This window comes from Canis aureus, chromosome 17 (genome assembly GCF_053574225.1).
Source record: "Canis aureus isolate CA01 chromosome 17, VMU_Caureus_v.1.0, whole genome shotgun sequence".
Taxonomy (NCBI): Eukaryota; Metazoa; Chordata; class Mammalia; order Carnivora; family Canidae; genus Canis; species Canis aureus.
Window position 1 is genome coordinate 9,159,179 of NC_135627.1, and position 23,778 is coordinate 9,182,956.

A 23,778-nucleotide genomic window follows, 5' to 3' on the forward strand; every position below is an offset into this window, starting at 1 on the left:
GATCATTTCTTTAGGTCTCAATTTTGTAATTGGGCCTCTGTGCACACCTAATAAAACTGTGGGGTTTTTCTCCTGTTAATCTGTATCATGTAAATTTAAGTCTTAGCCCACCTGGAAGATCTCGAAAGAGAATTTTCTCTTCTCTCCGATCTGTTAAATTGGTCATTTGAGTTTTTATTGTTTAACAATATAAAACTGAGGAGCTAAGATGGTAGGAGTAGTAGAAGGACCCTAGGCTTGCCTCCTCCCTGGAACACAGGTAGACAAATATCAAATCATTCTGAATACCTGAGAAATCCATCTAAGGACCGACAGAACAAACTGCACAACTATAGGGAGAGAAGAGGACACGTTGTAGAAGGTAGGAGACATGATATGGGGGAGAAATGGATCACGGGTGCTGCAGAGGGCGGAGGGGGGTTGGTGTCCCGGTCACAGAGAGAGATGAGAGACAGAGGGGCACACAGGGGATCACATAAAGAAAACACTTCCCCGGGACACCTGTGTGGCTCAGTGGTTGGATGTCTGCCTTTGGTTCAGGGCATGATCCCATCTGGGGATCGAGTTCTCCGCCCCACTGCCTTGGAAAGAGTTTATTTATTTATTCATAAGAGACACAGAAAGAGAAGCAGAGACACAGGCAGGGGGAGAAGCAGGCCCCCTGCAGGGAGGCTGATGTGGGACTCGATACCGGGAATCTGGAATCAGGCCCTGAGCCAAAGGCAGATGGTCAACTGCTGAGCCACCTAGGTGTCCCAAAAAGAATCTTTAAAAAGAAAAAAATGAAGAAAACACTTCCCCCAAAGCCACTGACTGGGAAAACAAGATGGGCTGAGTTTTGTGAGTTTTTACAACCAGCGGGGTTCAAGTCTGGAGTTGTAGGGGTCTGTGGCATGGCTGGTGTGGAGGCCTGGGGCACTGCGGTGCTCCTGTGGAGGAGGAGGGCAGGTAGCCCGGAAGTAGGCTGACAAAGCTGAGGATCCCATGGGATGCACTAGGAGAGATAGCTCCCCCCTCTTGGAGCGCATCTGAGAGAGGTGGCATTGCCTCTCTAGGACAAAGGAGTTGGCAAGTACCATTACCCACCCCTGCCCCTCAGCATAAACACAGAGACACCTGCTGAGACCTGCTAACCTGGATACTGGCTCCTTCCTGAACTTTACTCCAGACTCCATGCCCCTGTGCCTTGGTACAACTGCCCTTCTAGGACCAAGTGGCACCAATCCTAGCAGCTCAGGAGAACCTCCACCAGAGGATCAGTGTGGGTCTGTACCGTGCCAGGTCCCTAAGTTTGAAGTTTTATTTTATTTTATTTTATTTATTCGTGAGAGAGAGAAAGAGAGAAAGAGAGAGGCAGAGACACAGGCAAAGGAAGAAGCAGGCTCCATGCAGCGAACCCAATGCTGGGCCCGATCCAGATCCCGATCCCGATCCCAGGTCTCCAGGATCACGCCCTGGGCCGAAGGTGGTGCTAAACCACTGAGCCACCCAGGCTGCCTCAAGTTTGAAGTTTTAAAACTCAGCCAGCCTGCCAGGCATATGACACAGGTGCACTGGGCTGCCAGGTGGGCAGGTGGCCCACCAGACAGGGTGAAGACAGGGATCTGAGGGACACGCGGGACACACAGGGGAAAGGGATCTGAGGGACACGCGGGACACACAGGGGAAGACTGTTCACTCTTCTGAGAGAGCTTCCCCAACAATGGTGGGTGGGAACTCCCCTCTCCAGGTACAATGAAGAGGGCTGCTGCTATTTCTCTCCCCTGCCCCCAGGGTAAACTAACTTCAATAAGCTTCATAATGCCAACAAACTGGGGGCCTAAGCTGCTTATACCAAGCCCTGCTCCCCTGCATTCTGTAGATGATGCTTTTCTCAGGCAAACCTGCAGTGGGGGCCCTCTTCCAGAAAATCAGCACCCCTGCAACATGTATCATGTCTACAGACCATAGAGAGAAGCCAAACTTCAGCTCTAAAGGAAATAGCATCAGGTCTCTTCTAACAAGCAGACCAGGGCACACCTAGTTAAAACTTGTCACACTCTGGCCAAGGTCCTATCACTCCCCACTGCAGGCAAGGAGAAACTCTGCAAAAGACTGACCTAAGGGAAACAGCAGCCAAAACACAGCAGCAGCCAGCACATAACACATACCACATACCAGAGACACTTCCTAAAGCACTAGGCCCTGGGCAATATATGACCTCTTATTTATAAAGCCTTTGCTCTCAGGAGCAGGAAACATAACAGGCTTTCCTAACACAGAAAAAGACAGAATGCCAAGGTGGAGGAATTCATCTCAAAAGGAAGAAAAAGAAAAGGTAACAGCCAGGGACCTAATTGAAACAGATATAAGTAATATGCCTGATCCTGAATTTAAAGCAACAATCACAAGGATACTAGCTGTGCTTGAGAAAATCACAGAAGACACCAGGGAGTCCCTTACCACAGAGGTGAAATGCCTGAAAACTAGTCACACTGAAATGAAAAATGCAATAACCAAGATTTGAAACTAACTGGATGTAATGACCACAAGGATGGAAGAAGTAGAGGAATGAGTACATGAGATAGAAGAAAAAAGTCTGGAAAACAATGAAGCTGAAAAGAAGAGGGAAAGAAAAACATTCACAAATGTAGACTTAGGGAATTCAGTGCCTCCTTAAAGCATAATAACATTTGTATCATAGGAGTCCCAGAAGAAAAGGAGAGTAAAAGAAGGTAGTAGGTTTATTTGAGGAAATTATAGCTGAAAACTTCCCTAATCTGGGAGAAGGAAACAGACATCCAAACCTAGGAGGCACAGAGAACTCCCATCAAAATCAACAAAAGCCAGCCCACACCAAGACGTATCATAGTCAAATTTCCAAAATATAAAGAAAAACTCCTAAAGGAACCAAGACAAAATAAGCCCCTAACTTACAAGGGAAGACAAATAAGATTAGCAGCAGATCTTCCCACAGAAACTTGATAGGCAAGAAGCAGTGGCATGCTATATTCAATGTGCTGAATGGAGAAAAATATGCAGCCAAGAATACTCTATCTAACAAGGCTATCATTCAGAATAGAAGGAGAGAGAAAGAGTTTCCCAGCTATATTACAAAGCTGTAGTGATCAAGACAGTATTGTACCGGCACAAAAAAAGACAGATCATGAGAACAGAACAGAAAACCCAGAAATGGACCCGTAACTATATGGCCAACTAATCTTTGACAAAGCAGGAAAGAATATCCAATGGAAAAAAGTCTCTTCAACAAATGGTATTGGGGAAAGTGGACAGCAACATGCAAAAGAATAAAACTGGACCACTTTCTTACACCATACACAAAAACAAATTCAAAATGGATGAAAGACCTAAATGTGAGATAAGAAAACACCAAAATCCTAGAGGAGAACATGGGTAGCAGCCTCTTTGACATCAGCTATACCAATTTCTTAATTTGATAGGTCTCTAGAGGAAGGGAAACAAAAGCAAAACTGAACTATTGGGACTTCATCAAGACTAAAAGGCAACCTACAGAATGAGAGAAGATATTTGCAATGACATACCTGATAAAGGATTAGAATCCAAAATCTATAAAGAACTTATTAAAGTCAACACCCAAAAAACAAATCATCCTGTTAAGAAATGGGCAGAAGACCTGAATAGACATTTTTCCAAAGAAGACATCCAGATGGCTAACAAACACAAAAAGATGGTCAACATCACTCATCACGGAAATACCTACCAAAACTACAAAGAGATACCACCTCACACCTGCGGAATGGCTAAAATGAACAACTCAGGAAACAACAGATGTTGGCCAGGATGTAGAGAAAGGGGAACCCTCTTGCACTGTTGGTGGGAATGCAAACTGGTGCAGCCACTGTGGAAAACAGTATGGAGGTTCCTCAAAAAGTTAAAAATAGAACTCCCCTAGATTCAACAATTGCATTACTAGGTATTTGCCCAAACAACAACAACAACAACAACAACAAAAATACTGATTGGAAGGGATACCTGCACCCCAGTGTTTATAGCAGCATTACCAGTATTAGCCAAATTACAGAAAGAGCCAAAATGTCCAACAGCTGATGAATGGATAAAGATGTGGTAGATGCCAACAATGGAATATCACTCATTCTGTTTGCAATGGTGTGGATGGAGCTAGAGTGTATGATGCTAGGTGAAATAAGTCAAAGAGAAATACCATATGAGTTCACTCATGTGGGATTTAAGAAACAATACAAATAAACATAGGGACAAAAAAAAGAGAGGTAAACAATAAAACAGATTCTTTTTTTCTTTTTTTAATAAAACAGATTCTTAACTGTACAGAACAAACTGAGGGTTGCTGGGGGGGGGGGTTGGCTTAAATGAGTGATAGGTATTCAGGAGGGCACTGGAGAGGAGCGCTGGATGGTAAGCCTAAGAGCTGAATCACTAAATTCTACACCTGAAAGTAATATTACACGGTATGTCAACTAACTGGAGTTTATTATTTATTTATTGGAGTTTAAATAAAAACTCGGGGATCCCTGGGTGGCGCAGCGGTTTGGCGCCTGCCTTTGGCCCAGGGCGCGATCCTGGAGACCCGGGATCGAATCCCACGTCGGGCTCCAGGCATGGAGCCTGCTTCTCCCTCTGCCTATGTCTCTGCCTCTCTCTCTCTCTCTCTCTCTCTCTGTGACTATCATAAATAAATAAATAAATAAATAAATAAATAAATAAATAAATAAAAACTCGAAATTGAACTGGAGTTTGTTTGTTTACTTACTTATTTATTGGAGTTTAAATAAAAACTCGAAATTGAAACAAAACCAACAGCAAAAACCAAATATAAAGCCTTGGTGGTCATTGCAAGGGCTTTGGCTTCGTTGTGAGAGATCCGGGAAGCCTCTGGGTTTACATTTCAATCAGGTGCAGTTTGTCGCTGTGCTGATCAAGTAGCAAACACGTGGGGGCAAAAGTGGGATACGAGAGGGCATTTGGTATTTCAATAATCCAGGCAGAGTTGAAGGGGGTGCTCCCACCCGTCTGGTAGACGCAGGAGAAGGGTTGGGTTTTGCATATACTTGGACACAGAGTCCGCAGGATTGACAGCCTGGGGGCGGGAGAGATGTATCAGCGTCGACCTCCTCCTGTTCACGGCCTTGCGCCTCCGTGAAGGGCGCCGCTGGGAAGGGGAAGGAGCCAGCGTGGAGCACGCGGGGAGCGAGGCAGCGCCTGGAGATGCTCTCGAGCCCCCCGACCGCGGCTGGACACCTGCTGCCCCGCCCCCCCCCCACGAACGGGCTGGAAAACTCCGGCTCCCAGCGTGCCCCGCGCGCCGGCCCGCGCGCCCAAGGGGCGGAGCCTGCGCGCGCGTGCGCCGAGGCGGAGAGGGCTGGCGGGTGAGGCGAGGCGGTCCCTTCGAGCGCGGTAGTTTGTCCCGTGAAAGGAGCCGGGACGGTTGGGCGCTCTCGGCCGCCTCTTCCCCGGTAAGTGCGGCGGCGGCGGCGGCGGCGGCGGCGGTGGCGGTGGCGGTTGGCGCCGCCAGGTGAGGGGCGGCCTCCGGAGGAAGGTGCCGGCGCGCCTGGCGACCCCGTCTTAGACGTTTGGGGCTCGCGGCCGTCGCCCCTCGGGGGCTGCTTGTCGCCTCCGGGAGGCGGTCGGTGTGAGCTCGGTGCCCGCGGGCCCGGCCGCCGGGGTTTCGCCCGCCTGGCGGGTGGGGAGGCCTGAGGGGAGGGAAGGGGCGGGCGGGGAGAGCCGAGCCGCCGGGAGCCGTGAGGCGTCTCGCGGGGCCCCGCGCACGCGCGCCAGTGGAGCGGACGAGGGCGGTTTGAGGTGCCTCCGAACCCCACAGCCCTGCTGAGGGGGCCTCGCTCGGCTTCTGTCGTGGACCCGGCCGGCGTATCGACCCCGCCGCTCGCCCGGAAGACTTGAACTCTTGACGGTTTTGTGTGCCCGCGACGTGCGGGACCGCTACCGTCGCTGCAATAGAGCATGCCCGGGCGGCTTCCCGGTGGTGGCGTTTCGGCCGCGGGGCGTGAGGGGCGATGGCGTGCGGAGCCTGGAGCCTGAGGAGAAGTCCCGCGGGTCCCGCTGGCATGCCCGCGACGTGGGGACACTGCCAAGTACCGAGACCACCGGCTCCTCGTCACGGCGACTCTGTAGCTCCCGGGCTTACCCTGCCCGGTGCGAATCCCAGACCAGAGGCTGTAGCCGGGACTGTGGAGCCCAGGTCGCCGTGGCATCCTGCCGTTGATGGTGGTGAAGAAGATGTGCGCCAGCCGAGAAGCACGGGTGGTTTGTTCATCGGGAAATCCGGAAGGGATGAGAGTTTCTCTGGAAAACGAACACAAAACCCAAGTTGTTGAGGAGCAGTAGAGCATTCTAGGCAAAGAGGGTGGGTTGAATACGTGTATCTAATATTACTCCCTCCTGGAATCTCACCGAGGTGACAGTAAAAAAGGGTTTTTCTTTTTTCTTTTTTTTAATTTTTATTTATTTATGATAGTCACACAGAGAGAAAGAGAGAGAGAGAGAGAGGCAGAGACACAGGCAGAGGGAGAAGCAGGCTCCATGCAGGGAGCCCGACGTGGGATTCGATCCCAGGTCTCCAGGATCGCGCCCTGGGCCAAAGGCAGGCGCCAAACCGCTGCGCCACCCAGGGATCCCTGTTTTTTTTTTTTTTTTTTTTAAAGACATAAATCCAAATGATGGAGAGAATGGGAAAGGAAACAATAGCAGCGAAATATTGGGGTCTGGAAAGCAAATGTACTTAGCAAACCCCCAGCTTAATTCTGAACCTGCAGCACGGAATGACTGGAACAGGCCTGTACAAGCCCCACGGAAAGTGGCAGCACCGGCCACCCTGGGAACTGCCAATGAAGCAAATGGTGTGGGGGTGGAGGTGGAGGGCTTAGATAAACCTAAGTTCCGTGAAATCTTTTGAAGAAGCGATTAGATATCTACATCCCCTTTCCTAGTTCACATTTTTGGGTGACTGCCTTTCTCCCGTTAGAAGGCAGGAGGCTATTCTCTTGAGAACATAAAACAGGGTCTTTGAACCAGGGCACCCAGGCACAGTTAATTATGGGGGCTACATTTATAAAAGGGACACTGAAGGCTGGAGTCCCTTGTCGTCCTTCTCCCATTCAAGATCCCAGAATTTTTCTTGCCAGACTAATTCCCCTCAAGCTCAAATAAGAATTTTTCTACACACACACACACACACACACACACATCCACATATGTGTGTGGAAGGACAGACAGTAAGTTGGTCACAGTGGTTGCTTCTGGGAAAGGGAAGGGACTAGGTAGCTGGAGGAAAAGGACTTAATAACTATTTACATTTTTGTGGGGTTTTTTTTGAAATTTTGCGCCATATGCATATATTATCTATTCAGAAATAAAATATGTTCCTTAAAAAATATAATTTCAAATTATACCCTTAGGTAAGGCAATTCCTCTCCCACAAGTTTATTATATAGCTTTGTCTACACAGGAGAAAATGTAAGGATGTGTCATTCATTGCAATATTTTAGTAAAAGATTAGAGACAATCTCAGTGTTCATTAATAGATGATAGTTGGTGAAGTAAATTTCGTACAACTCTTGGAAAATTCTGTAGCCATAAAATACAATGAAAGAAGCTCATTGTATAAAGAAAAGAGTAAACACAGCATGTATTTTAAGCGGTGGAGGATTTAGAAAAACACAAGTATATTAAAAGGAATATGTATATTTGTATAAGATATCTGGCAAGATCTATAAAAAGCAGGTAATGTTAGCTGAGTTTGGAGAAGGGATCTGAGTAACAAGGCAAAAGTGGAATGAGGGAGGCTTTTCACCATATGATTTTGATACTTTTTGAACTTTGAATCCTCTTATTGTCATGTATTCAATGAATGAATGGATAAATTTTAGCAAGAAAAAATAAATGAATAATGGAGATCCTGATGTTGGTAATACCCTGAACAATAAAAAGTCTCTTAAAATAGGGAAGAATTCTGCATAACAGTCCCCAAATCTCAGTGGCTTACATTTCATGCCCTTGGTTCTTCAGGCCAACATTTCTTGGTTGTGGCTTAGATCTTGGCTAGATTAGGCTGGGCTCCAGACTTCACTTTTGGGTTCATATCTGCAACATATATCTTCCTTCTGGGACCCAGGCTGAAAAAATAGAAATACCTAGAACATGCTTTTCTGATGGCTGAGGGTGGGAGTTGAAGGGGGCTTCTAGAAATTTGCCGTGTTTCAGTTCAAAGTGACTCATTGCAACTTTCACATATATTCCATTGTCACATAGGCAAGCCCCAAATCAGTAGGGTGGAGATGTATGTATACTCTGCCTGTTGGGAAGCTCTGCAAAGGCACCTAACAAAGGATGTGGATATATAATTCTGTTGCAGAGCAGAGGAGGAGGAGTTGGGAAAGATAATGAAAGAAATGAGTTCATAGATACTGTGAAATTAAATTGAAGATAGTTGTTTGAGAATAAAGATGCTTAGAAAAAAAGATATCCATATATGCCAAGATACAACATTTTACTTTGATATGAATTTTCTTAAGGTTTCCATGTCAAGGTATCACATTGGCTTTTCTTAATGTAACATTTGCCATCCCCACACCTGGCCCTGTAACCAATTCTGAGTGCCTGTGGCTTTAGGAAGCTTGAAAGTAATGAAATAATGCACCTATAAAGGCACTAGTTCTTAGAGAAGTATTTCTAAATATGTTTATTTCAGCTACTGAATGTGTTCACTCATAGTTCTTATGTCATATCCATGTCTGCCAACCCATCTTTCACAACAGAATCTTCTTTTCAGGGAGATGTCCTTTGCTTCTCAGATGTAATGCACTTTAAGTTTGTTATTCAACAGTGAAAATGAGTCATACAGAGGTAATACATATTTTCATATGTTCTGAATCTTCAGGGTTCGTTCTTTATTTCTTTTTTCTTTTTTTCTTTCTTTTCTTTTTTAAAGTCATGTGGCTCCAGAGTAATTTTCTTATTTTCAACTTGTACTGTAAGAGACAGTATAGCATTAATGGTTAGAAGGAAGGACTTTTGGAGCAAACTGCCTTGAGTTTGAATCCTAGCTAGTGGTTCTATAACCTTGGGCATGTTACTTAACTTGCTGTGCCTCTGCTTTCTCGTCTATAAAATGGAGGTAATAATAGTACTTGTTTCATAGAAGTATTAGGAAGGTTAACTAAGTACAAATAAAGCACTTATACTGCCTGACACACAATAAGTACTTAAATATTAGCTATTGGTAATATTGCTTCTTATTTAGAGGCCATGTGTATCATGGGTCTCACAGAATAAACATATTGTTATTTAGTTGTCTGAATAGGCAAGGAAGTAATTTTTGATCCCTTTATTCTCTTGAATTCCAGGTTAAATTAAAAATACCTTTTGGAAATAAATTACTAGATGCTGTTTGTTTGGTACCTAACAAGAGCTTAACATATGGAATAATTCTTACACATGGAGCGTCAGGAGATATGAACCTTCCTCATTTGATGTCACTGGCATCCCATCTTGCATCTCATGGTTTTTTTTGCCTGAGATTTACCTGTAAAGGCCTTAATATTGTACATAGAATTAAGGCATATAAATCAGTTTTGGTAAGAAAATTTCTTTATATTTACTTATAACAGAATTTTGTTTTAAAATTCTTAATACATTTAAGGCAAATTCTATTAGCAGTCATTTGGTTTATTTTAAAAAGCTTTTAATGACTATTCTTAGAAACTCAACAGTATATTAAGGCTGTATAGTAGTCAGATTTCTTTTTTTTTTTTGCTCTCAGTTTCCATGGAGATGAATGCTTACATCATAAATGTTCTCCATGGTACTGTCAAGGAAGCTATGTATGATGTAATTTTCTTACTAGAATTACATAACTTCAGAATATAGTTCTGGATATTTGCCTACTATACTCTGAATGTACAAATACAGCACAGTTTTGAAACTAAAATCCTAGGATAACAAATTTGAAATTTTTAAAATCCAGATTATTTCAAACTTGCTAAGTTTTTCAGGGCTTTAAATTAGATTTTAGTACTCTTAAATTCTGTATTAGTTGGAAGCTTTTACTGGCTGTTTTTTTTTTTTTAAATATAATTCTTTAAAAATATTTTAGTACTTTTAATTTTTTTAGACAGGTAAAGTGATTTTTTTTTCTCATTTATTCACCTGTATTTACCCAGCTATGATCTGATAGTGACAGCATGACCAGAAGAGCAAAGAACTGGTTACCTCTTTCAAGAAGAATCCCTTAAGATTTTATGGTTGTCTTTGCAAAGAGTTTCATACATTTCAGTAATGATAAGAAATATATGTTGGTTTTCCAGTGAAATATTTTATAGGAAAGGAACTGATAAGTTTTTGGTTGGTTTTTCTAGAATTACCTAAAGACCTCAGGAGAGTACAAACTGGCAGGTGTTTTCCTTGGCGGTGAGTTGCAATACTTGCTTTTAAATCTATTCATATTGATATAGGAACAGGTAATCAAGAATTAAAATTAATTGACGACAGGAAGCTAATTTAAGGATTTTCTTTGTTTTGTTTTGGTAAGTCACTTTCTTGTGTAACATCAAGGTACTTTATATATTTAAAGCAAATTTCAGCCTTATAAATATGTATTGTAACCCAAAGTTCACTCCTTTTATTTATATCCCTGAGCCACTATCTCTCAAATGATTCTTCACAAAGATTGTCTTTACCTCAAATATTCTTCAGGAAAAAAATTCCTTTTTTTTTTTTTTTTTTTTTTTAACTTAGGATCAATTATTAACTCTTCATAGATGTCCATTATGGGTATTACAGTTTGTTAATTGTCATCTTTTGGAGTTAAGTGATACAATCACGATGGATGAACAGTAAATGAAATCTAATATGCCATATTATCACCACTTATGTATATGAATGTTTGTATTTCAAACTGAACTTCATTTTAATTGATTTTAGGTCGCTCAATGGGCTCAAGAGCAGCTGCTTCTGTAATGTGCCATATTGAGCCAGATGATGCTGATGATTTTGTTCGAGGTCTCATTTGTATTTCTTACCCACTGCACCATCCAAAGCAGCAACATAAACTTAGGGATGAAGATCTCTATCGTATAAAAGATCCTGTGTTGTTTGTGTCAGGCTCAGCAGATGAAATGTGTGAAAAGGTGAATTATAACTTGATGTTTGTGTAAGTGAGAAAGTGAATGAAAGTATCTTGAGAACAAGATATTACCTGCAACTTTCAGTCTCTTTAAAAAGAACTGATTGGACTAATGTTAGTTTTGTGACTTAGTTGGAGAATTGAAAAATATAAGCATACTGACAGAATTAATCTCTGTGGAAAGAGTTGCTAAATGGATTGACTCTTATTTGGGAATGAAAGATTAAATCTGAAACTTCTGATTTTAGCATTTATACTAGACTGTACATTTGATTTATCATTCCAAAATTCAAGCAGATTCTTCAATTTGTTAAAATTGACTTGAGAAAAAGTAACTTGTACATGTTACTACATATTCTCAGGAATGAATGCTTGATTTATTCTGTGGTGTTGCTGTATTTGAGATGTAGACTGCCATTTCTGTGGACATTTCTTTAAATATTCCATTGCCTTGAAAGTTATCTGTAGAGTAGGTATTTAATCAATATTTAGTGAATGGATGCCAGTAAAGGAGGTGCAGGGGAGAGAGAGGATCTTTATTAAACCCTAAAAGAGCACTGGTCTAGCATCCTCTTCTTTTTTTCCTTTAGAACTTGTTGGAGAAAGTGGCACAGAAAATGCAAGCTCCCAATAAAATCCACTGGATTGAGAAGGCAAATCATTCCATGGCAGTGAAAGGACGGTCAACAAATGATGTTTTCAAAGAAATAAATACACAGATTTTGTTTTGGATCCAGGAAATCACTGAAATGGACAAGAAATAATTATATTTAGCTGAAAGCCCTGTTATTTTGAATACAAATACAGTTCATTTGATAAAGAACAGCATACCTCTCAGCATTATGAGATATTTCAAATGAATTTAATGTTCTTTAATGTTTCCCCCATTTTTAAAACCTGTTTTAATTGTGAAATTAATGTCCTTTATATAATATCTTTTAAAAGCACTGTTATAGTTGTATAAAGATGATGTACAAATATTGAAGGTGGTCTAAATATAATTTATTTTCATTAATATAGTTAAGTTTTGAAAAAAAATTAAACATTTGAATTTTGTTACAAGGGAACTTTTGTCTTATTTGCTGTCAACTGAGCAGGTACTCTAATTTTGCAGAGCAATGTCTTTAAAAAAAACCATTTACTGTGTAAATTTAGTTTTATAGAATGTGTACATTCATTCACCTAATCTTTTAATGTCAATTAGGGAATAGGAAGGAAGATATATTTTCAGATATGGGGACCTTGAACATTGTTTTTTGGAATGAAGTAACAACTTTCATTCAAAACATTTCTTGAAGGCCTGTTAATAGGCAAAGCCTGATTAGATTTGTGACAAGTAAGTACTTGGAGCTTAAATATAATGGAGGATGTCTAGACCTCTCTCTGATTAAGGGGAAAATGAAATAAGGATGAAGTAGTGGGACTAACATCTGTGCTGTGTCTAGGCAGAGTTAGTTAGGTCACTTAATTTTGGCTTGGAAAGTTCAGTTATTACCTGGACTGGACTTAACAGATATTGAGTTACATATTAAAAACAGTAGTGTCTATATTTCCTACAAAGGGCACAATATGTGATGGGGCTCATATACATTTGTAGTAAAGGATAGTTTTCTATAGTAAGATATTAACTCTTTCTTGGCTTCTCTACTACTATAATATTAGGCCTTTCAGACAGCCTTAGAGTGGGCTGAGAAGCCTGTAGATTTTTGAGGTCCCTCATTCTTCCTGTCCATGGATTTTAATTATTTGTTAATTTTTCTAAATAGTTCATAAAGAACAGAAATTTAGATAATGTCCAAATTGTTTATATTATAGAATGAAACTATGAAATCAAATTTTCTGTATCACTCAGTGTATAATACGTTTTGACTGAATTTCTTGAACAAGGCCTAAATTTTTAAAAATAGGATATATTTCATCACTAACATTCAACTGATGTCAAAATATTATAAACGTGTAAAAAACATCCATAGCTGACAAATATAATCCTGGCGTAGAAGTATAAATCATTTGGGAAATATTAATACTGTAAATCAGAAGTAAAACTAATGAGAAAATGAAAACTTATAGAGCAGACCATAATATAAAAATACAATGAAAAAATAGATTTTAAAGGTTACTAACCAGATTATATAGTTATAATACTCAAGTTTTCAGATTAAACTATAGGCATAATATAGATGACCAAAGATAGGGAAACGTAGAAGTCCCTTTAAAGTTGATTTTTTTTTAAGTTTGCCTGTAAGAAACTTTTTGATTGATGAAATGGCTTGTCATTTGAGAACTGTGTACCTAGTTAGGGGTGGGGAACATATAACTCCTAGATATGAGTGATCTGTGTAAGGCTGAAGTGAACATTTGTGAAAAGGTCCCAGCTGCTCTTCACAGATTTGCCACATCTTGTAGCAAAAATGTGCAGCCCCTTCAAGTTTGAGATTATGGTCACTTGTGGAGCCTCTGCTAGGCATCCCTGATTCATGGCACAACCACTACCTAGACCAATAGTTCTCAGCTAGTGATTTTTGCTGCCTGAGGGACATTTGACAGCGTCTGGAAACTTGGTTGTCACGATTGGGGTGGCGGTGCTGGCATCCGATAGGTAGAGGAAAGGGATGCTGCTGACAGTCTATAATGCACAGGACAGCCAGCCATAACTGAAGTATCTGATCCAAAATGTCAGTAGTGTCCAGGTTGAGAACCTTGTCTCAGACAAACCTTAGTTTTGGAGATATTTTGAAATCCTTTCTCCCTCACCCCTTTTCTACCCCTTCCAAACCCATTTGCTCCCTTTTAGTTGCCAAACCCTGGGTTTTCAGTCTCAAAGTCTGATTTTAACACTGCCATCATTCTAATTGAGGCCTTTATCAATTGTCATCTGTATAATTGCAATAACCTAATTGATTTTCCTATTTTGTGGCCTCCTCACTTCAACAAACCAATTCACACCCTCATCTCTAAAACTGTTGTTGGATCTCCAAAAGTGACTATTAAGGTTAAAGTCTTTAGTTCAAGGCTGTCTGCAATAGGCTCTACCAACATTTTAGCCCATTTCCCCCATACTCTGAAACTGTACAGCACAGTATTCCAGTTACAAAGTTTTATTTTTTATTTTTTTAATATATATTATTTATTTACTCATAAGAGACACAGAGAAAGAGAGAGGCAGAGACACAGGCAGAGGAAGAAGCAGGCTCCATGCAGGAAGCCTGATGCGGGACTTGATCCAGGGTCTCCAGAATTACGCCCTGGGCCGCAGGCGGGCACCAAACCACTGAGCCACCCAAGGATCCCCCAGTTACAAAGTTTTAGAGCAAAGTCTTCCTGCCTCCTTTTCTTGAAACTTTCTTGTAGTCTTTGCCTGTTACCAAATCCTCCTCATTCTTTAATACCCTTAAATTCTTTTTCCCTCTTTACAGCTTTTCCTCCTTGGAACCCATATAGTATCTTCCTCTCTCTTTATTGTTTTTCTAAAGATTTTTTATTTATTTATTCATGAGAGACACAGAAAGGAAGAGACACAGGCAGAGGGAGAAGCAGGCTCCAGGCAGGGAGCCGGATGCGGGACTCGATTCCAGGTCTCCAGGATCAGGCCCTGGACGGAAAGGCGGTGCTAAACTGCTGAGCTACCCGGGCTGCCTTCTCTCTTTGTTGTTAATCACACTTTGCCTTCTCAGTACATTTATTGGGATATTTGCCATACCACATATTAAATACTCCATGTCAGGGAATGACATGATCTTTGTATTCCATAGAGCACTTTTTATAGTTGTTTAGTGCCTTTCATACTCATTATTCAATATTTGTTGTATTGAACTAAGATATTTAGAGGGAGAATTTTTTTTTAAAGATTTATTTATTTATTTATGAGAGACACAGAGCAGCAGAGACACAGGCAGAGGGAGAAGCAGGCTCCATGCAGGGAGCCTGACATGGGACTCCATCCCTGGTCTCCAGGATCACGCCGCGGGCTGGAGGTGGCACTAAACCACTGAGCCCTAGAGGGAGAATTTTTTTAACCATTATGAGCAACCCCTGATTTTATATTGCTGCTTTATGCACCTGTTACTGGGGCTTTTTCCTGAAACATAAAAAAAAAAAAAAAGTTCACAATGTCTATAAATAGTGTAAAGAAGGTGACATTAGTACGTACAATAGATTTTTTTTAAAACTTCAACAATTTTTTGAAGTGTTCTCTTGTGTTCATATTACTGTTAGTGATGGGGTTTCTCTGGCGTTATTTTTCTATTGTCTTTGTAATTTTTAAAAACAAATCCAGCTAGCACTTTTTATTCAGCTTGAGATTGGCACGAGAAGAGGTTTCTGGTGTAAAGAACAGAAGTATCTATGTTGGAAACTATGTGATTGTACTTTTTTAGTGGGTAAGTACATAGGTAACAACCATGAGAAAGCCCTGAAGGAGGATGCTCTGTACCTCTGTGCACATTTCCCTATCAGCAGGAGTGGTACACAGAAGTTCCTTTTCAGTTCTGACAGAGCTGCTCTGTAGTGTACTAATTAGGGATTCAGTGCCACAAAGCTCTGAAAGATCTAAGGAACTGTAAAGTGTTAAAACATTGAATACTCTTTACAGTAGTTAGTGTTAAATGAATTAGAGAGTGCCGGCTATCAGGCAACTGAAATTGAGTATCTTGCCAACTGCAATAAATATTCTAGAAAAACCCAGCAGAATAAAATCACCTTGATTGTGTATGTGGGAGGGGTGTCAGAGAGGAGGGTGTATTTTATCCTAGAAAAATCCAGTGGAATTGCTGAAGTTTCTTCAAGAACTAATGAATGCCTGTCCTGCATTCCGGAAGGCTATTCCTTGCAAAGACAAACCCCAAGATCATAGTTAAACCTAAGTAAAGATTATAAATACCTGCAGACTATGGTTGAGTAGATTGGAAGACTATAAACTGATGCTTAGGATGTGTCACTGAGCTCATTATTTCCAATACTCCAGGAAGGTAAGAGCTCAATAAATCTTTCTTGCACTCCATTATACTTAATGTGACAGAAGAGACCTGAACAATTAACTCTAGTATAAAGAATATACTTCTTTCCTCAACTCACCTTGACTAAGTGAAAACAAAGGAAGGATTAATTACGTCTTTCAAAGAGAAAGTGCTCTGAACCCAAGGTCATGTTAACACTTTATTAATAGTCCAGACTATCTTGTATTTGCTTCACAAACTTATACACCTACTCTCCAGACTTTGAAGGAAAGTGAGTAGTACTTAAATCTGGCTCTGCTCCATGCTAATTCTGGCATCAAGAAGCCTCACAAATAGCTGTTCTTTGGAATCACCAGAGATAGGGCAAAAAAGGGAATTCATCAGGAGACCATTCAAAATCTCACTTTGGTTTTCATCATAACAGTAGATTTTTGAAGAGCATTGCTAACAGACCCTTCTAGCAAAAAGAAGAATAAAATGAGATGTTCTATTTAAAAAAAAAAAATCAGGCAGGCCCATAAGAGACAAACTATTCTATGTCCTACTTAGTGACAATGAGACATACTAAAAAATTATTCAGTATTTATATGAAACTCAAGCTGGGGCATTTAGTTTCTTTTTGTTTGTTTTGTTTTTTACTAAATCTGGTAACACTAAGAATTGTATATTCCTAATTAGGAATTGTATATTCCTAATCACAACCCTAAAATACAGTATTCCCAGTGGTTACGTCTAATTCAGATTTGTTCTGCATTTTTTGAATTACAGGGTGATAAATAATCCAACTGTGCTAAAGGATTGTTTATGGAATTGTGTTTTCTTTTTGTGAAATTAATAAAGGATGATTTAAAGTTTATAAACTGAAAAACTATTAAAGCAGTATACATGTTTTACCAGTGAACTTTCATCATTGCTAAAAGTAAGTTGACATGAGCTTAGATGAATACCCACTATGACACGTACCTCCCTCTACTCAGAACCAGAGCAGTCACTGCTGTACCTGATCAAGACACTGAGCAGCACTGGGAATTTTTTTTCTGGCAGAGCATTCCATGTGGTCATGAGATGGGCATATCACCTTTTTGTGTTTTGGGGCATCCAAAATTGAAGATTTCAGAATGAGACATCAATCTATGTCACATATTACATAAAAATGTCAAAGCAATTTTATTTCTTTAAAAAAGCAGCACGGAATAGACTGGAAGATAATACATTTTGGACATTGTGGGAACTTGTAGAGTCCTGGACTCAAAATGATTGGTTGGCAATCTTTTTTATAATTTTCCTAGGGATTATTTTTGAGATCATACTCATAAAGATTTGTACATCCTTTAATAAGAAGCCTGCACTTCCAGAAAAGGGTAGTTCAAGTGCTCAGGAGGTAACATGGTTGATTCTTTCTCTCCTATCTTTCAAAATCATATATAAGAATTACTTCTAAAATTGTAGAACTTTGATATTTGGACTACTCTAACATTTATTTATTGTCTTCTTGAAATAGAAGGAAAACAATTGCCTGAAAAGTGTGAAATTTGGTAAATATTATATAATTTCATGATTTAATATAAAAGTTGTTCAACCTGAGCCTCTCGTATTGGTGCTCTGACCTTTTTGTTGTTGTTATATTCCCACTTATCTCTAGATAACTGGCCAATTCCTTCATCTTCAGAAGAAAGGTAAGTGATCCATTTTAAAATTAAATGAAATAGATTGGTATTGTGCTATTCAAAATTGCATTTATATCTGAATTACAGAAAAGGGTTTTCCCAAATGTATAGAGCACCACAGCTACTTGACATCATAATTCAATCTAACATTGATTATCTTTTTTTAATTTAAATTCAATTAGCCAACATACAGTACATCATTAGTTTCAGATGTAGAGTTCAGTGAATCATCAGTTGTATCTAACATTGATGTTAATGGTTATGCTCTGTTCCAAGCTGTGTTAATAGCTTTTCATGTACTGTTGAAATTGTCCTTCCAAGTAGGTAGCATTATTACTGTTTATAAATGAGGAAAAAGAAAGTTTATAGAGGTTTAGTAAAACTTGCTTCCCTAACCGACCTCTCTGCAGTGCAAATGAATAAGTAGCAACACCAGTTCATATAACTCAATTAAAAAAAAAAAAAAACATTTAGCACCTACTGTGAACCAAGTAAACCCTGAGCTAGGTACTGCAAGGATGGTACTCTGTTTATACAGCCAGAATCCCTCAGCATCCCAAAGATATACCAGTGCTAGGATTAAATATGACATCACTACTCTTATTGTTGTTAATATTTTAATTGCTCTTATCAGGATCCATTGAACAATCATTAGATATCTGGTCTACAATGAACATTGTGTTTGATGCTGGGATACAAACAGTAAAATAGTTTCTGTTCCCTAGAAGCTTACATTCTCATGGAGGAGACATATACATAAAGGATGAGTAACTGTGATAGAATCATTAGGAAAACATTTAGGAGATACCTAAGCCAGCATAGGGTGTTGGGGATGGCTTCATGAAGACGTTATGCTGGAGCTGAATTTTAAAAGATGAGTGAAAATTAGAAAAAGACAGCAGGTTAGGAAGATAAGGAATAGTGTAGCAGGGTATGTGCAATAAATTATGACTACTGTTAGGAAAGAGATATGGCTCTCATGGTGGGCAGCATATTGTAGTGAAAAAACACAGATTTTGAATTTTTAAAAATCTAGGTTTATGTCATAGTTTTGCCTCTTAATGACGGTATAGCCTTGGGCTTAAACTCACGGAAACTCCATTTCCTTACTTTCAAAAAAGCAGTTAGAAGAATTACCTCTTAGGAAATCATGGAGATTAGTTAAAATGATATGTGTAACAAAGCAAAAATACTTTATACCGTGGCACCAGGATTATTTTTGAGGGCAGAACCATATTTGGGAGAGCATCTTATATTATTTTGAAATGAAACTACTTGAATATTGGTGGAAGCCCAAGCATCACATTCGTTAAAGTGCATCACATCAGAGACCAGATGAATTCTGCCTTGCTTATGAGGCGGGAGAGAAGAGAAAGGTGGAGGACTGAGCAGAGAGGAGGGAGGAGTAGGGAAGAAGATCTGAGGCTCAGGACTGAATGGTGTAAAGAACATCATGAGAACACTGCGGTATCTGGAATCAGGGAGACTCTTGCTGGCCAGGCCTAGTTCAGTGAGCAAAGCAAACTCTCATCTGAAGTTGATCCAGTTTTGGGGAATGGTTTGTTTCAGGGTTGACATCAGCCTTAGAAGTGTGTTCCTGGAGAGCCTGCCACCATTATATGACTCTCAAAGCTTGGAGCTGTCACTGACCAGTTGGTTTCAGAAGCGTATTTCCTGAAGGGTATTATCATTGATAAAAATAGTTTAAAAACAAAATTGGTATTTATTTGTTACCATGACCTTAGGATTGTACTATGACTGTATTGCATTGAGCAGCTTAATGGATTAACAACTACTTCTGGTATTTACTTTTTAGCATGGCTATAGAACTCTCAGTCTTCCAAGGAGTGTAGAGATTTCTTTTAAATTTTCCAAGGCCAGTTGAGATTGCTGGGGAGAGGCCAAAGGACATTGCAGAAATGGGAGACACGACTAATGTTTTAGTGGGTGTTATTTGTGTTGCTATAACCAACTCCCCTCCATTTCTGCCTTCAGTTCTGAGCCACTTTTATGAGTGGTTTGTGTATGTGCATTTCCCCCCTTCTGAACTAAAAGAAAGGGTTGGGTTGTATGTCTGGGTCAGCTTGTTATGGATAAGGGTTAGTAATCAGAATAGGGTAAAATAAGGTAGAAGAGTATTCCAGACAGGGGGACCAGCTAGAACAAAGGCCCTAAGGGGGAGCTTGCATAGTGTTTTAGGAACAGTAAGAAGGCCAGTGTGGCTTGTGCAGGGAGTGGGGGTGACATACAAAGGATGGGGTTCAAGAAGGAATCGGCGACCAGATCATGGTTGGGCCTCTTAGGCCATGTTAAAGACAATAGCTTTTACTCTTAAGTAACAACAGGGAATCATTGTAGAGTTTTGCACAGGGAAGTGATATGTTCTGTCTTGATATTTTAAAGGATTATTCTGCCTGCTGTGTTGAGACTAGACTGTATTTGGTCAAGGGTCTAAGGAGATGGCAGGCTATTGCAAGTAACCCAAAGTGAGAGATAAAGGTGAGTGACACCAGGGTGGTACCAGTGGAAGTGGTGAGACATTGTTGGTTTCAGGATGTACTTAGAAAAGCCAACAGAGGAGGCAAAGGTGACTCCCAAGAGTTTTGGCCTGAGCAAGTAGAAAGTGGAGTTGTCATCAATCCAGATAAAGAAAACTGTGGGTAGAGCAGGTTTTGATGGGGGAGATCAGGAATTTTGTTTCGTATTTGTTGAATTAGGGATATTGATTTGATATCTAATAGAGGTAGTGAATAAGTGGTTTGGAAAAGATGTCTGGTAGAAGTCATATGTTTGGGCGTTGTTGGCTTATAGACAATATTAAAAACTACAAGAGAAGATGAGATTTCAAAGGAACTGTAAGAAGAGAAAAGGAACAAGGACTGAGCCCTGAGACACTTCAAAGAGGTAGAATGAAGAGGAGGAGCCATTAAAGGAGACTGAGAAGGAGCTACCATGGAGTGAGGAAGAAAACCAGAATTATGATGGCCTAGAAGCTTGCCAGATGGATTGTATGTAGAGCTGGCATTTCAGATATCAGACCCATAACCCTTATAAGTATAGAAGCAAAATCCTTACATATATTTTTAAAAGACTTTATTTGAGAGAGAGACAGAGAGAGAGAGAGAGCATGGGCGGGGGACAGGGTGAGGGAGAAACAGGCTCCCCACTGAGCAGTGATCCTGATTCTGAGCTTGGTCCCATGACTCTGGGAGCATGACCACAACCAAAGGCAGACACTTAACCAACTGAGCCACCCAGAGCCCCTAGGAGCAAAATCCTTAACAAAATACTAGGACACCAAATCCAGCAGCATATTAGAAAGATTTTACACTATGACCCAGTGGGATTGTTCCTAGGAGTACATGGTTGGTTCAACATATGAAAATTATTGAGCATTGTTTTATTGTGTTTAAAAATACACTATTACATTGCTGAAATATCTGTGTTGCATTTCAACTTTCCTCTTTTTCCTGAAATGTGCAAGAATTAATTCTTTTTATGTATTACATTTTCACTATTCTACTTTTTCTTTTTTTTAAAGATATTATTTATTCATGAGAGACACAGAGAGAGAGGCAGAGACATAGAGGGAAAAGCAGGCTCTCACATGGAGCCCAATGTGGGACTCGATCCCCAGACCAGGATCATGCCCTGAGCTGAAGGCAGATGCTCAACCGCTGAGCCACCCAGGTGTCCCAATATTCTACTTTCTTAAGTGAATGATCATATTCTTATCCTGAAGAAATTTTATCCTAATTATGTTTGGACACTGTTATAACTCATTGGGGTCACTTGATTCCCCAGAATGCTTGTATATCCCTCCCTACCTGTATCAGTTAGGATATTTTAATTCTCACGTGACAGAAAACCATGATTCCAACTGCCATACTAAGAGAGGTGGGTAGAAAGGTGGCCACCAGAGTTTCAAAATCAGAATAGCAACATCCAGTAAGGAAGTAAGATGTCAATTTTTCCTGTGTCCTTCTTAAGAACAAGGCAACTTTTTCCACAGGTCCTTAAAAATCTTTGTCTTATGCTAGAATTAGTTCATGCCCACTCCTAAACTAGTCACTTGGAAATGAGATTACTGTTAGACTTAGCCTAATCATTGGGTGTAGAGTAATGGTGCAGAGTCCACTTGCATGATCATTATTCCAATCCAAAATTCTGCTGTGAAGCACTGCCCTAGAATATAGGCTTTTCTATTGATCAGAAATAAATAGCTGTTAAAATAATCTGGGTTTACTTGTAGAAAACTATTGCTTATGGTATTGGACATTCTTCTGTTCTATCTACTAAATATCCATAAGAATATTTTTATCTTTGCCAAAACTTTCATACAGAGAACAGAAACAAACATATTCTTTGTAAAAGCATATAATCTTAACCTGCGACTTTTTGTTTGCTTTTTTAAAAGTCACATTTATTCAGCATCATGATCAGACTATTACATTTAACAATCAACAGCATGGGTACAAAAAAAAAAAAAAATCTACATTAAAACCTTTTGTTGGGCAGCCCGGGTGGCTCAGCGATTTAGTGCCACCTTCAGCCCAGGGCCTGATCCTGGAGACCGGGATCGAGTCCCACGTCGGGTTCCCTGTGTGGAGCCTGCTTCTCCCTCTGCCTGTGTCTCTGCCTCTCTCTCTCTCTCTCTGTCTCTCAATAAATAAATAAAATATTTTAAAAAACAATAACAACAACAACAACAACAACAAAAAACCCTTTTGTTGGAATGCTTTATACTTTCCACAGAACAGAAACTAAAATAACTTGTTATACAATTAATCACAAATACAGTGCTTGAGTTTTTCACCCATACACATGAGTATTGTCTAAAACATGTCTTGTCTTCTTTGTGGCAGCAAGGCCCTGCCTCACTGTGCTTGGCTGAATTCACAAATCTGTTGTCACCTGTAGCTTCCCTGTCACTTCTCCTCTTCTGCTAAGCTTTGTTTCCTGGCAGTAATTTAAAAAACCTTTTGCCATTGCCATAGCTGCTGCTGCTGCTGCTGCTGCTGCTGCTGGAACCACCATAGCCACCTTGGTTTCATGGTTTGGCAAAGTACTGGCCTCTACCACTATAGGGGCAGAGCTCCTGCCTCCAGAATGTCCTCCTTTCACTGGGTCCAAAATTTGAGAACCGATTGTTGTAATTGCCAAAATCATGATAGCTTCTGCCACCTGCACAGTTGCTTCCATCTTTACCAAATCCATTCTAGCCATTTCCACTGCCACCATATCTACCACCACCTCGACTGCCACCAAGCCACCTCGCCCACTGAAGTTCCTTCCATGACCAAAGTTGTCATTCCCATGAAAACCACCTCCACGACCACCAACAAGTTTCCAGAACCACTTTGACCTGTTTAGCTGGATGAAGCACTAGCCATCTCTTGCTTTGATAGGACTTTCCTTACTTCACAGTTATGGCCATTTGCATTGTGGTATTTTTGAAGGAGTCTTGTTTACAGAGTCATGATCATCAGATGTTACAAAAGCAAAATGTCTCTTTTTGCCACCGCCTCAGTCAGTCATGATCTAAATCAGTTCAACTTTCCCATACTGTTCAAAAGAATCTCTTAGATGATATTCCTCAGTGTCTTCTGTAATGCCACCAACAAAACTCTTTTTTTTTTTTTTTCAAAACTCTTTTTCATAGTTAAGTGGGCACCAGGTCTTTGAGAATCTTCTCTTGAGGCAGTCTTCTTTGGTTCCACAACTCTTCCATCTACCATGTGTGGCCTTGCATTCATGGCTGTATCCACCTCCTCCACAGTAGCATACATGACAAACCCAAAGCCTCTGGAGCCTCATTATCACACAGTCTATAAGTCTTCCCCATTGTTCAAAATGGCTCCTCAGACTTTCATCGGTTGTTTCAAAGATCAAGCCTCCAATGAAGACCTTCCACAGCTATTCACACTCTTTGGAAGACTCTGACTTAAACATGATGATGGTGGTGGTGGTGGTGGTGGTGGTGGTGGTGGTGGTGGTGAGACTAATGATGCTTACTTGG

At 40.5% G+C, this 23,778-nt stretch overlaps 3 protein-coding genes across 4 annotated transcripts in view; 2 read left to right on the forward strand and 1 right to left on the reverse strand.

The window, feature by feature from the left end:
- Positions 1-4,715: 4,715 nt before the first annotated feature.
- LOC144287754 (uncharacterized) lies at positions 4,716-9,796 on the reverse strand. Of its 2 annotated transcripts, XM_077855032.1 has the most exons (3): positions 9,449-9,796; positions 8,000-8,984; positions 4,717-6,300 (listed from the first exon to the last, which is right to left on the reverse strand). In XM_077855032.1, the coding sequence occupies exon 3, from the start codon at positions 6,062-6,064 to the stop codon at positions 4,970-4,972; it is 1,095 nt and encodes a 364-aa protein (XP_077711158.1). In that variant the 5' UTR covers positions 6,065-6,300; positions 8,000-8,984; positions 9,449-9,796; the 3' UTR covers positions 4,717-4,969. The 2 variants fall into 2 exon arrangements, with proteins under 2 accessions (XP_077711157.1, XP_077711158.1); XM_077855031.1 differs by lacking the exon at positions 9,449-9,796 and having other exon boundaries at positions 4,716-6,300; positions 8,000-8,397.
- Positions 5,302-12,204, forward strand: TEX30 (testis expressed 30). The gene is made up of 6 exons (XM_077855033.1): positions 5,302-5,453; positions 8,786-8,859; positions 9,360-9,590; positions 10,371-10,422; positions 10,936-11,141; positions 11,728-12,204. The coding sequence occupies exons 2-6, from the start codon at positions 8,845-8,847 to the stop codon at positions 11,899-11,901; spliced, it is 678 nt and encodes a 225-aa protein (XP_077711159.1). The 5' UTR covers positions 5,302-5,453; positions 8,786-8,844; the 3' UTR covers positions 11,902-12,204.
- Positions 12,205-12,349: 145 nt separating this feature from the next.
- The window catches only part of LRTM3 (leucine rich repeat transmembrane protein 3), a 32,204-nt gene continuing 20,775 nt past the window's right edge, over positions 12,350-23,778 (forward strand). Inside the window, exons 1-3 of the mRNA XM_077855030.1 lie at positions 12,350-17,473; positions 17,594-17,627; positions 17,735-17,768. Coding sequence (XP_077711156.1) covers positions 17,246-17,473; positions 17,594-17,627; positions 17,735-17,768 — 296 coding nt within the window. The 5' untranslated portion in view covers positions 12,350-17,245. The remainder of the gene's footprint in view (positions 17,474-17,593; positions 17,628-17,734; positions 17,769-23,778) is intronic.